The 12,154-nt window shown below is 37.5% G+C and overlaps 1 protein-coding gene across 3 annotated transcripts in view; it reads left to right on the forward strand.

Moving 5' to 3' along the window:
• CACNA2D3 (calcium voltage-gated channel auxiliary subunit alpha2delta 3) overlaps positions 1-12,154 on the forward strand; it is a 390,394-nt gene that overhangs the window by 248,862 nt on the left and 129,378 nt on the right. For all 3 annotated transcript variants that reach the window (XR_011003009.1, XM_068201787.1, XM_068201786.1), the window contains exon 13: positions 5,453-5,586. Coding sequence is in view for 2 of the 3 variants with exons in the window: in XM_068201787.1 (XP_068057888.1) it covers positions 5,453-5,586 (134 nt within the window). In the remaining variant the exon portion in view is untranslated. The remainder of the gene's footprint in view (positions 1-5,452; positions 5,587-12,154) is intronic.

The following is a 12,154-nucleotide window of genomic DNA, read 5'->3' on the forward strand; positions in this document are numbered from 1 at the left end:
TTTTCCATTGTGCCACATTACATTATGATGAATTACATCAGGTGCTATCCATTTAGTCATTATTCCTTTAACTACTGTTATGTCCAGCTGATGGAAATTACTCAGTTTGAAGTCTTGTCTTAATCAGCTAATATTACACCATAATTTAGTTTAAATAATAGTATAAGAATCCTTTGAAGCATCTTTTTTGAAGACAATTTAATCAACAAAATCTTTTAACTTTTTAGCTCAGCTCCACAAATTCATAAAGATCTAAGTACAGCAACTCAGAAATTAGGACCAGGCAATGGAGGCAGCCTTAGTAGATCATCTGGTCCACGTCTTCCTCATTCCCACAGGGGAAAAGTGGTCACCTTTGTCATTCTTCAGGACTACTTTGTTCTTTTCAGAGCCATGTTCCCTTGAGTCAGAGTCTTACTCATATGAATCAACTAAACAGCTTAATGACTGTTACGTCTATAAATTTATTTCCCTCTCAGTTTAATAGTTACAATACCTGCTCTCTGATAGCTTATAATGTAAAAAATCTTCTACCTCTAATCATTAATTAAATATGTTTTTTCGGCTTTGAAAATCACAATTGGAAACAGCATGTCATGGTCAGACAGTTCAGGTTTAGATTTTTCCTTGCAGTTTTGACTTCCAGCTTGTCCATTTTATTTCAGTGAAATGAGGGATTACAGCACAACAGATGAGGAGTGTAGTAATGCTGATCTAAAGACTAGCTGAATAGCAGGACTGCAGTTTACTCCTTGTGTGGGTGGGCCAAAATTTGCTGTTGCCACTGAGGGTGAATGACCCTAAAATCAATTTTCCTTGCAGTGATTTTCCCCTTGGAAGCACAGCATAGATGAAGGCTGTTTGCAGGGTTTCCAGCTGACTGGACTGTGCTCAGCAGCCCTTTCCCTCAAAATGGGTCACAGGGGAAATTCACACCACCTTGCAAAACTTCTTTAGCTTCTAAATTCTGATTGTGAAACCTTGAAAAACCCCAAGCATGTTTTTCTGTTACATTTTTCTGTTTAAGTAGGGCGTATCTAGAGGGAGCTTGCTTAATGAAGCAAAACACCAAACCATTTTAAATACATTAAAACATTCAAGATCCCCCAAATCCCTCTAGAGCGGTTTGTGGAATTTGCAGTGATTTACTCTTCTGTATCATAAGCAAGTGCATGTTAAGGAAAACAGGATTTACTAAGATTTTGAAGTGAACAAAGGTGGAAATTTCCTAGTGCTGAGTGTGCATGTGCCAGATGTTAGCAGTAACATCTAGAACTTAGAAATGACTGGCACTGCCTTTCCCTCAGCATCACTTCCAGCAGAAAGCTGTAGAGATAAAGCTGAGGGTTAATGCATTACTTGCTAACCAAACAGCTGGGATGAATTTCTTTTTCTTTTTCAGTAAAATTCACTATTACAGTAGCACTTTAACAGCCTCTGTTTTACTTACTTGGTTTTTTAAACATTTTGTCCCGGGTCATCACTGTGCTTGGCATATTTCAAAATGGCCAAAGGATTGGATTCATCAGTGGTAGGGAGCAGAGGATGAGAGCAACATAGAGAAAAACGCTCCACGTGTCGGGGAGCTGATAGTGGCTCCAGCTCAGGCAGAGGACAGATGAGCCCCGAGGCAGGTTGTGCACCAGCTGGAGCAGTTTATAGACCAGTGTATCAGCAGGGGAGAGCTCTGTGCAGGAAGCCCCCGTGACTTCCATTCCCATTATTAGCATGACCCCAGCCCCTCCTGCACGGGTGCTCTGGGGTGGCAGGCAGCCAGTCGCCGAGCCTGCTCACCTGCTCTAGGGGCCTTCTGAGGGGGAAAGGGGGAACCTCCATGGGACTTTTCCAGCTGCATGAAACAATGAATTCACTCCTTAGTCCTTACCCAGAGGATTTTTTAATGCTGCTATTGTATTAGCTGCAAGAGCATTGCATCTCTTTTGTGCAGTGCCCGGGAAACGTAAAGTACTGCGCTCCATGCAAAAATCAGCTGGAGGCATTTTGAAAAGTTATCAGTCTAATGGTGGACATTTTAGAGAAAAACAAGTCAAACATGCAGGGACTGTGTAATGGGGAAAGGCAGACCACATGTGGAGCATAAGTGTCTGTCTTTTACCACATTATTATACATCTCTCATGCTTGTCATTACCAAATCTTACCCATTTCCTTCACGAGTTTTTTCCTGCTGGGGAGGAAAAAAAAAAGGTAGTGCTGACTGTGAGGGGGCTCTGAGGCGGCATAATTCACACACCAGGGAACTGAGGAGCAGGTGCTGGAATGCAAAAATTGGAGCATGGGTTTGCTGCTATTGCTGACATGGCCTCAGCAGCTGCGCACATGGACTTCAGAGCAAGTCTTTATCTGGTGATAAAACCTGGCTATAGGAACAGTAAGGTTTTCATTCTGTGGAGTATCTCTGATCTCTAGATAAGAGATGTAAACTTAGCAGTGTAGGAAGGTAATTCTTATGAGTTGCATATAGCTAGAAACTGATAAATTGTCAAAAAACCTAAATTTTAATTAAAAATAACTAAAAGCATGTTACCTTATGCTGTTCCTAGCTATAATGTAGACATTTTTGGTAGGGTTTTCCCATTAGGAGAAGATCGACAAGTATTTTCGCTTGTCTTTGAAATGTTTATCTCTTGACTAAGTTTATACAAAATTAATTCCAACTTACTGTCACTTAGTCTTAGGAAATTAGGCTAAAACCTGTTTTCTCTATTGTGCAGTTTGGATATATGATTTGTGATACTACAAAAAGGAATGAATCCTTGTCTGTAACGTGCTGCCTGGAGATTTCTTTTTAAGTTGTGATATGACAACATTCTCAGAAATACTGCAAAGAGAAATACCAAAAGCAATGCTCATCCCTACTTACAGAGAAGTGCTCAAATAGGTGTCTCTGCTCACATTGGCTGTACCTGCTCCACAGGGGAGGTACTTTTTATTCTAAAAGAACAAAATGCAGCAGTACCAGTGTCTTATAACGTGTATAAACCTGAATGGCACAGTACTGGTGTTTCACATTGGGCTCTGTTTTCTGTTTAGTTTTTCTTTTTCATTTGAGTAATCTAGCTAATTTTTTTTCTTAAAATTGTGACATAAAAACATTTGAGGAGACAATCAAAAAGGATGCTCATTTTACAGCAATGCATTCTTTATCTCAGAGGTAATTTATAGGATGTAATTAAAGAGTTTTCCAGGCATAGGTATCCAGGAGCTTCTTAAATGAGTCTTTAAGGTTTTTATTTTTGTGAAGTATGATAATAAAAAGAGTTAACTGCTTGTGATTCTAAAGTATATGGCAACAAAATACTGCTTTATTTTAAAAGTCTTTTCTATCACCTTAGATACAATACAAACATTTTCAAGTACTTAATCTCCTCTGACTTTTCAGATATAATAATATCATGTTATATATATATATATATATATATATATATATATATATAATATATATCACATAATATGCTCATGTATATTAAGTATCTGAGTGCAGGTGTAATCATATTGTTCACTGGATACTACTCAGTGCCAACAGATCTCTGCTTCAAATGCAATTCTGAAAAGAGGCATATCAAAATTCAGTCCCTCTGGACTGCTTTGGGAAAATGTAGGTCCTGCCTGTAAAATGAGGGATTCACACAGTTGTGAAATATTTTGGATCCCTGATTAAAAGTCCTATAAACCAGAGTGTACATGTGCACGTATTTATATACAATTTATGAGGTTCTCTATGTGAATAGTTGGCCAATAAGCATATTTTGACTATGTATTGACATTTTCACCAAGTTAAAAGGACCAAATAGTGAAGTGTTGCTCATTACTCACATGGCAGAGAAACCTGTTCTTTGAGGTCCCAAAATTGGAGCCGGCAGCTTTTCACAAAGAGTAACATATACATTGCTTTTTCTCATGAATCTTCCAGTGATTCAAGAAAGTACACTATATTTTGGGATTTTTTAAACCATAAACATAGGATTCTGCTTTCTCAAGTACAGGTTTCCTAATTAAACTTGTGTCAGTTGTTTTACTCTGTGGCTGAAAAAGCTCTTAGAACCTTAGGACAAAAATATAGCCCTGTTCAGAAGCAAGAGATAAACCTTAATATTATGTGTAGTAATCATTTAACACCCTCACACAATACTGGACTTAATATAAAATAAATAAATAAAATTCCTTAAACAGCATTTTGAATATTTTAACAGTATGAATACTATACTATGAGTAAGAATGGCATACTAGGAATATTTGAGGTCATACTATAATCAAATTAGTTTAAAAAACACAAATAATGCATCACTCCTTTTTATTATCAAGTTGACGATATCCATTAGGATACTGCTACGACCTGTTCAATTTTATAGATCTCTACTAAAATGTCTGTTCTTTCACTGTGCTTTAATTCACAAACACAGACATATAAAATTCATGCAGAAACATCCATTTTGTACCATTTGAATTATGGGTTGGTGTACTGATTTGGAAAGTTCTAGATTCAGACACACCATCTTTACTGTCTTGCCAAAAATGCCCCCATCTACAAAAGCACAGCTCAGAAGTTCTTTGCAGCTTCCATGTTTTCTGCTGAAGCTTAATATTGCAGCTCCCCAGAAGCTGTGATCTTGTCAAATGATTAAAATTGTAGTGAGGCCTCTTTCATGTTGATCTCTTCTCATTAATGGAAAGTAAATGAAGGCAAGTGATGCATTTAAATAAGGCCTGATGAAATTTTAGCCTAGAAACTTGTCAGTCCTTCATCACTATTGCATGGTGTGGGCTCCAGATGCCAAGGTTGACATCTAAGTACTGAAAAGGGAGTGGTGACAGCTCAAATATCTGAGGCCTCTGCTCTTCTCACTTCTGTCAGGTTGGAAGAGATGCTTTAAAACATTAGCAAGGCTGTGGTCACCTAACCAAACAATTCTAGTTGTAGACTACATTTTCTGTGACCTGCCATATCTGTAAATGACATGTTGCTTTTTTAATTTCAGTCACACTGTGTAGGGATGAATGTTTCAGAGCACATGCAGTGACCATTCTGTTACTGTAGTTCTGCTCCATCATGTTACTTGAAATGGGAAGAAGTGGGTGAGATATAGATGGGCAAAGATAATACCGGTTCTAAATTTTAAAGCAGACAGAATTAAAAGCCCAAACCATTAAACAAAAAAGTGATCTTGAAATAAAAATTTAGTGCAGAAAGTGCAGTGGTTCATAGGAGTGTTGGAAACCCTGGCCTTGAGGGCTGGCCAAAGGTTTCACAGACATCTGTTTTCACCAGTTGTTACTGTTTGAGGCTGCTTCTGATGAAACATTCCTCTTTTGTATCTTCTCTTTGGAAATAAGCAAAAAACATGACAGACATAAACCACATCATACTTATTCTTGAAAGCTTATTTTATTTGTCCTCTCTGGTTTTTAACTTGGAATTGTGTGTTTTCACAGGTTTTTTTACTCAGATCTCTACCCTGGCTGATGTGCAGGAGAACGTTATGGAATATCTCCATGTCCTCAGCCGACCAAAGGTCATTGACCAGGAGCATGATGTCGTGTGGACTGAAGCATACATTGACAGCACTGTAAGTGCCAGCACTGCATGAAAAGCAGAAATACTGTGGTACAAATCTGCTTTCTGTTGCTGGAATGTGCTAATTCAGTGTAAGAATTGGGACTTGATACCTTTATGCTACAAGCAAATAATTCAATATTAGTGAACTTTAGTAGATGTTTATACATTGTAATTACATAGAAAATTCTGAAACAAACATGACTTGCAGAATAATTTTGAAGTTTATGATGTCCAAACCTACATTTCTTATATTAATCAAAAATGGGTATTGAAGAGATACTGATTATATTGAGTAAACATTTTTTCTACATGTTTTAGAACATGTCAATGAGTATGTGGGTATAAAGACACAGACTGACAAGAATCAATAGTTTCAGTGTAGAAATGTGATTCAACATCCAGGGGTCAACTGTGATATCTTGGGGAAGAATATTGAGAAGATTCTGCCTTTTGCAGTGTATTGGATGTGGGTGGTATGTTAAAATAATTGTCATAATTATCTAATTTTAATTGACATCCCTGTGAAATATTAGAGTTAAGGCACAACTTGCTATTATGCAGTGACTGAGCTCTTGTGGTACTTCTGTAGCATGTGTGGTAAATCATCAGATTTGCAGGTAAATGTTCATTTTCATGGATTGGTCTGAAATAGAGTTTTATCTATTTTCTTTTGCTTAACATATTTCCTTTGTTCCAATAAAAATATTTTGCTTAGTATATTATCCATAGGAGTCTGTACAAATGTCTACTGTTTAGTATAGGAGATACCAAATATTCAATATAATGGCTAGAAGATCACAAATTACTCATGACACAGATGTTTCTTTCTGTTTGAAATTTTTACTTGATAGGTAAGGTGGGAGAATCTCATCAGCTTCACTCTGGTATTTGGTGGCTTTTGTTTGTTTTGAGGCTGTGTTACTTCCAGATGGTTCAGTCTAAAATCTATATAAAACTACCCTGGAAATAGACTTTTATTTCATTTTCACAATTGTTTAGGCCTTTTCTATTCTTCATTTGTGACCATGGGTAATGAAATATAAGTACTTAAACTGGAGTTATAAAGAAGAAACAAAAAGTTAATTGCTTTAGAAGGAATTAGCTTATCTCTGTTTCCTTTTTTCAAATAATTTATTAATCCAGTCTCCCCTTTGCTCTCTTTCTTTTATTGAGCCATAAGATGAAACGAACAGAAAATATGTTTTATTACTATGCCTTCTGGGCATCCCACAAAATGGGGAGATGACCAGGAGAATCTTGTTCTCATTAACTTTATTTTTTTTTTAACTCTTGAAGTAATCAGTGTGTGAATGTTCAAGGGAGTTTGTGTGTTTGCTAGAGAGAGTAGCAGGAAGACACAGGTAAGTGGTGTCCTGGTGCAACTCTCTTTCTTTGCCTATGAATCATTCATTAAAAGTATTGTAAACAAAATCTTCCTCCTTTCTCAATACCAAGTCATCCCCTCTACCCACCAACAAAGTGCAAATTGCTGTTTCAGAATTAATTTGACATTTTACTCTTGCTTTTGCCTGTTAATCTGTATTTCCTCGATCTTTGCAGGGAGAAAAATATTCATAAAAATTAGTCTAACTTTCAGGGATTCTCCTGTAGGTTATGGAAAAGCTAAGGGAAATTAACAACTTAATGTTGTGTGAAATGCTAAGTGAATACAGCAGAGGTGAGTAAAAGCAAGTGAATTTAAGAACACTAGAGGGAGTGTAGAGAGGGAATCTTGAGAACACCAGAAAATCAAAGACAATGGAGCTGTTACAGTCTTGAATAATAGAACTGCTTAAATCCAAACGGTCTTTTGATGCAGTCAAAACACTTCCAGGTTCTTCTCTTTATTTTTCTTCTCTCTTGACTAAACTAATTAATGTCACTGTGAACACGCACACATAAAAATATGCATGCCTGCATTCATGTACATACATGCACACGTAAATTTTAAGTGCATGAAAGTTCCATTCAGGACTCTAATGCGTTGGATTCTGTGAGAAAAGATTGAATAATAAAATGCCATAATCTGCTTACTTGCAAGCTACCTTTTTCCTCCCTCCTCCATCATTCATCCCACAAAAATGCCCAAAAAATCACAAAAAAACAAAACAAAACAAACCCTGAAAACCACAGAAAAACAAAAACAAAAACAAAAACAAAAAAACCACCAAAAAAAAAACCAAAAAAAAACCCCCAAACAAAACAGAAACCCTAACCAAACAGGCAAAATTAGAGTATATAATACAAAATATGCAATACAAAACTTGAAAATAGAAATGAAGACAACCTTTTACCAAAGCAGGCTTGCTTCTGCCTCAGCTAAAGCTGCCTGAATGCTATTTTCAGAGACAGATTCCCTGGCCATCTCTAGTGCTTTGACATTGGAAGCGCTGTTTAAATAATCCTCTCCATCCCATAACTTGTTGATTTTCACAGACAGTTTATGTGGCTGCTGCTTGGACCTTTCCCAGTTAAAAATATTAGTGTATTTCCAGATAGCTTAAATGTTCTTATCACCCAGCAGGGTGGGAACAGCCAGGGTTAGATTCCCAGGGCTATATATACATGGTTGCACTCAGTGTCACTGTGCCCTAACAGCATGGAATATACTTCCCCCAAACAGCAGAGCTAACTGGCCAGCTGTGCTGCTTCTGAGCAAGCAACATTAGGCTGTAACATTCTAGGATCCAGACAGAAAGAAGCTGGACAGTAATAATCTTAGGATAGAAAATACTTCCCCTGTCACCCTAGACTGTTCTCATCCAGTATTTGTGCAGGACAAAGGCATCTGTGAAAGGCAGAAGTGTTTGATACCATTTAGGAATACTCCCAGAAGACTTTTGCTACTCAAACAAAGCATCTAATTCCTGCGTCTGTTCACCTTTCCTGTTAGAGGATGTCTGCCAAATCTTCATTCAGCTGCCTCTTCAACATGGCTTTGGCACTGCGGAGGAGCTTCACATACTATTGGAAAAAATGCGACCTTTATAGAAGTGGGAATCTCTGGCAAGGTGTCATATGCAGAAAGCATGACATGGAACAATCTTTATGTGTGCCAGGGCTGTGTCCTTTGGCACTGTCAGGATTGCTGGTTGATGTAAAGTAGCTGAGACAAGGCCTCTCTGGTGACTCCATGCTTCCCTTTTTCCTGTCCCTGGACTTTTTTCTCTCCCCAGTGTTTCCTGTCTTTCTGAAGAGGTAACCAGATAGCTCCTATGGTCATTTTTAGTTACCCTTCATCAGAAAATTAGTTGTGTTTATTTCCTTTAAACCCAGGATTTCATGTTGGAAATATGATTATCATTGTGTAAAGCCTCATTTCTTTTAAAACCAGGACTTTTGACATAGGAGTGATACAATTTTAAGAAGTGTTACTGGCTCTTGGCAAACAACAGATATCTGAAAAAAATTTGAATTTAGGTCTGTGGGGAGCTGAATTTGTTGTACTTGGTTTTAGTACTCACCTGGGAAGCAGTGTTTAGAGGATTATCTTGGGCTAATTCTAAAGTCAGCTTCAGCATAGTTGGAAATGCGAGTCTTGTAATAGCCCAGTAGCTAAGTGCTGCCAATACCTTCAGGCTAAAATGTTGGAATTGAAGTATGTGATATGTACCAGCCAGCCTCCTGTCTTGTGAGTCCTCTGATTCCAGATTCCACACCTTTCCTTAGACTTGTTCTCTTTTCCCTTTGTACTTCTCTACTCAGCAGTTTGACACACATTACAAGTGGGTGAGCTTAGTTGGATCTATGGAACTCTGTAAGAAAGGGTCTTTGGGCTGTCAAGAGTGAGGGGTCAGGTGGAAGATTCTTAATTTTGGAGTTTAATAGGAGAAGAAATTGTCTTTCTACCTGCCTGTTCCAGTTCAGCTGTACAGCCCAGAAATGCTGTAGGAAATAGCTCCAAAGGTTGTAGATGGGATAAATGGGACCTAGACAATGAGGTCTGGACATCATTCCTACAGAACAGTCTCAACACAACTTTTCTGCTCAAAATGGGTCACAGTTGGATCTGATATCAGTCCTTCAGCATTGCTAAGGCCCACAAGCATGTAATGGTTCAGAAAATAAAATAACCAAATAAATGCTTAAAAAAATGATTTCCAAGTGATAGCTTTCAAATGTAAGCAGAAAGGAATTCTAAAACTATCATAGTATTTCAGGGAGGCAATAGTTTTAAAGTTGTCAACGACTTTTAAGCATGCATCTATAGTAAGTCAATAAAAGTGAATATTTTGGAAGGAAAAATATAGGCTGGGCATTAAAATATTCAAGTGCAGCAATATATAGAGGTCATCAACAAAGGACCTACTTGGACCTTTGTTAACTCTTCCTGCTGGAATTTGTTCCTCATAAGTGTACCTGAATATATCCTCTGGATCTAATGTAACTTTGAGTTCATCTTCAGGCTGTTGGTCTCCAGCAGGGAGCAGATTCAGGCAAACATTCCCACATTGTCTCTGCTCAGTTTCCAATCAGAGGAGTTCTTTGCTTAGAAAGAGCACATTACAGATTCACTGAATATTTTGAGATGACTGTCTGATGCTGCAGAATTTAAGAGTCCATTTAAAGCAGGAATGTTCTGAGTCATTGAAGGTCATGGCTCATCATAATCTGAATGGTGAGTGCTTTTGCTCTTTGTAATTTCCTTCTGTGTCAGAGTACCATGTGTTGATTCTTCATTTGCATTATCCCCACATTATCACAGACATACATTCCATTATGGCTTTTAGTTCAATTCTAGTTCAATTCTACAGTTGCTGTTGTATATAAGTGTATTTGTAAATATAAATAAATTTTCATAATTTCTTTCTTTTTTTGAAGGAGGTAATATTTGAAAGTATTTCCTGATTAAGAGACTGATGTTGTCCTAGGAAGGCAACCAAGAACCTTATCACTCCTTATGGGGCAGTAAATTGAGATAGATTCACTGAAGTAAAGACTTTAATAGCCATTTCTAAAATGCTTATGATGGGTATTACAATTACATTATTATGTATATGATAAAAAATTAAATTTATTAGTCTTCATCCTTAAAAAAAAATCAAGTACTATGTAGGCATACTTTTTACCCTGATCCAAGTTCTTTGCAGAAATACAGCAGCAATTATAAGAAGCTCATGCCTCTCAACTGTCACATCAGAATCCAGATGTTTTGTGCATGAAAATTTAAATTCTAGGATACAATTCTGACAGAGGAGAATTATGAAGCAGTTCCAGAGAGAGATACTATACATATATATATATGGACAGAGTTATAAGAGAAGGTCCTGCAGATTGAAAACTGTTACTCTAGGCATATTTTTCTATCCAGGACATCCTGGTGTTAAAATGCTGTTTAGTCCTTCTTACAGTTTTCTTTGTGTTCAATGCACAGAAGAGCTTTTATGAAGTAACAAAAATAAAATAGTACCCCATTTCCACTAGCTTCTATTCCCAGAGATATCTTCAAGTAATTTTGGTGGCACAAGTTAATTGTGCTATTATAATAAGTGGGTATATTTAGCATTTCTATAACAGTAAAAGTTCCCCAAGCCTCAATTTCAAAAAATAACTCCTAGATTGCAGTACTGGTAGGCATTAAAATGCATCAGGGTGTTCAGAATGTTCAGGCACACCTAAAGTAAGTAGATATTGCTAATCACTGCAGAACTGAATGTCAGCAAGTGTCATTAATCAGCAGCTGAGATAGAAAATTTGCACACAGTAATTTTACTTTTCTTTTTTTTTTTAATATATTAAGAACTAGAAATCTGTGTTTCTTTTTTTTCCAATCCCACTTTGGATTTGGTTACATGCTCTAAGCTTCCCTTTGTGGCCAGCATCTCTTAATCTCTAAGAATTTACAAGTTTTTATCGGGGATCATCACCTCCAAGTGCTCCTGAGATTCCCATGGGAATTCCCTTTTCTCGCTTTGACATTTGAGTGAATTGGTTGAGGGAAGAAAAATCCCGTGCATGGATATCAGGCCTTCCACCAGGTAGGATTTTTCATAAAATAAAGTTCTTCAAACTCTGCCTTGTCTCCTACAGATCTCAGGGTTCTTTTGATCAGATCTCAGTGGTCTTTTGAAGGTTCTGATATGGGAGAAAAGCAGAAAGTAGCCCAGGAAATGCCTTCAATTCACCACTTCAGTTTGGATTAATTTTCCTGGAAAAGTACAACAGTTCTGACCATTTCACCTTGAGGCTTCCAAGGGAACACAGTTGCAGTTCAGAGCTGCAGCAATGACAGTCTGACGTGTCTGCACTGGGACCTCGTAGATCTGGGACAGTGCTTGAGCCATTGACAGTGATGATCCATGCAGCTACTTGTGCACACACTTGAAAACCTGTAGAAGCAGGTTGTGCACACATTTATCAGGAGGTGCAATATTCCTTTTTGCTGGTGATTGGTGCACTGTCTGTGGAAATCTTCATTGACAATCTCATAAAAAAGAAAGCATTTGAGCCAAGGCTTTTATGAGTTCCGTGGCCCAAAATTTTCAGTTGCTCTAATTAAGTACTCTCATTTTCTCCCAAACAGTTCTAATCTGTTTGTTTTACTGCTGGATCTGGAATAAATGAATTATCATGAAACA

The sequence above is a fragment of the Anomalospiza imberbis genome, chromosome 11, assembly GCF_031753505.1.
Source record: "Anomalospiza imberbis isolate Cuckoo-Finch-1a 21T00152 chromosome 11, ASM3175350v1, whole genome shotgun sequence".
In the NCBI taxonomy this organism is placed as follows: Eukaryota; Metazoa; Chordata; class Aves; order Passeriformes; family Viduidae; genus Anomalospiza; species Anomalospiza imberbis.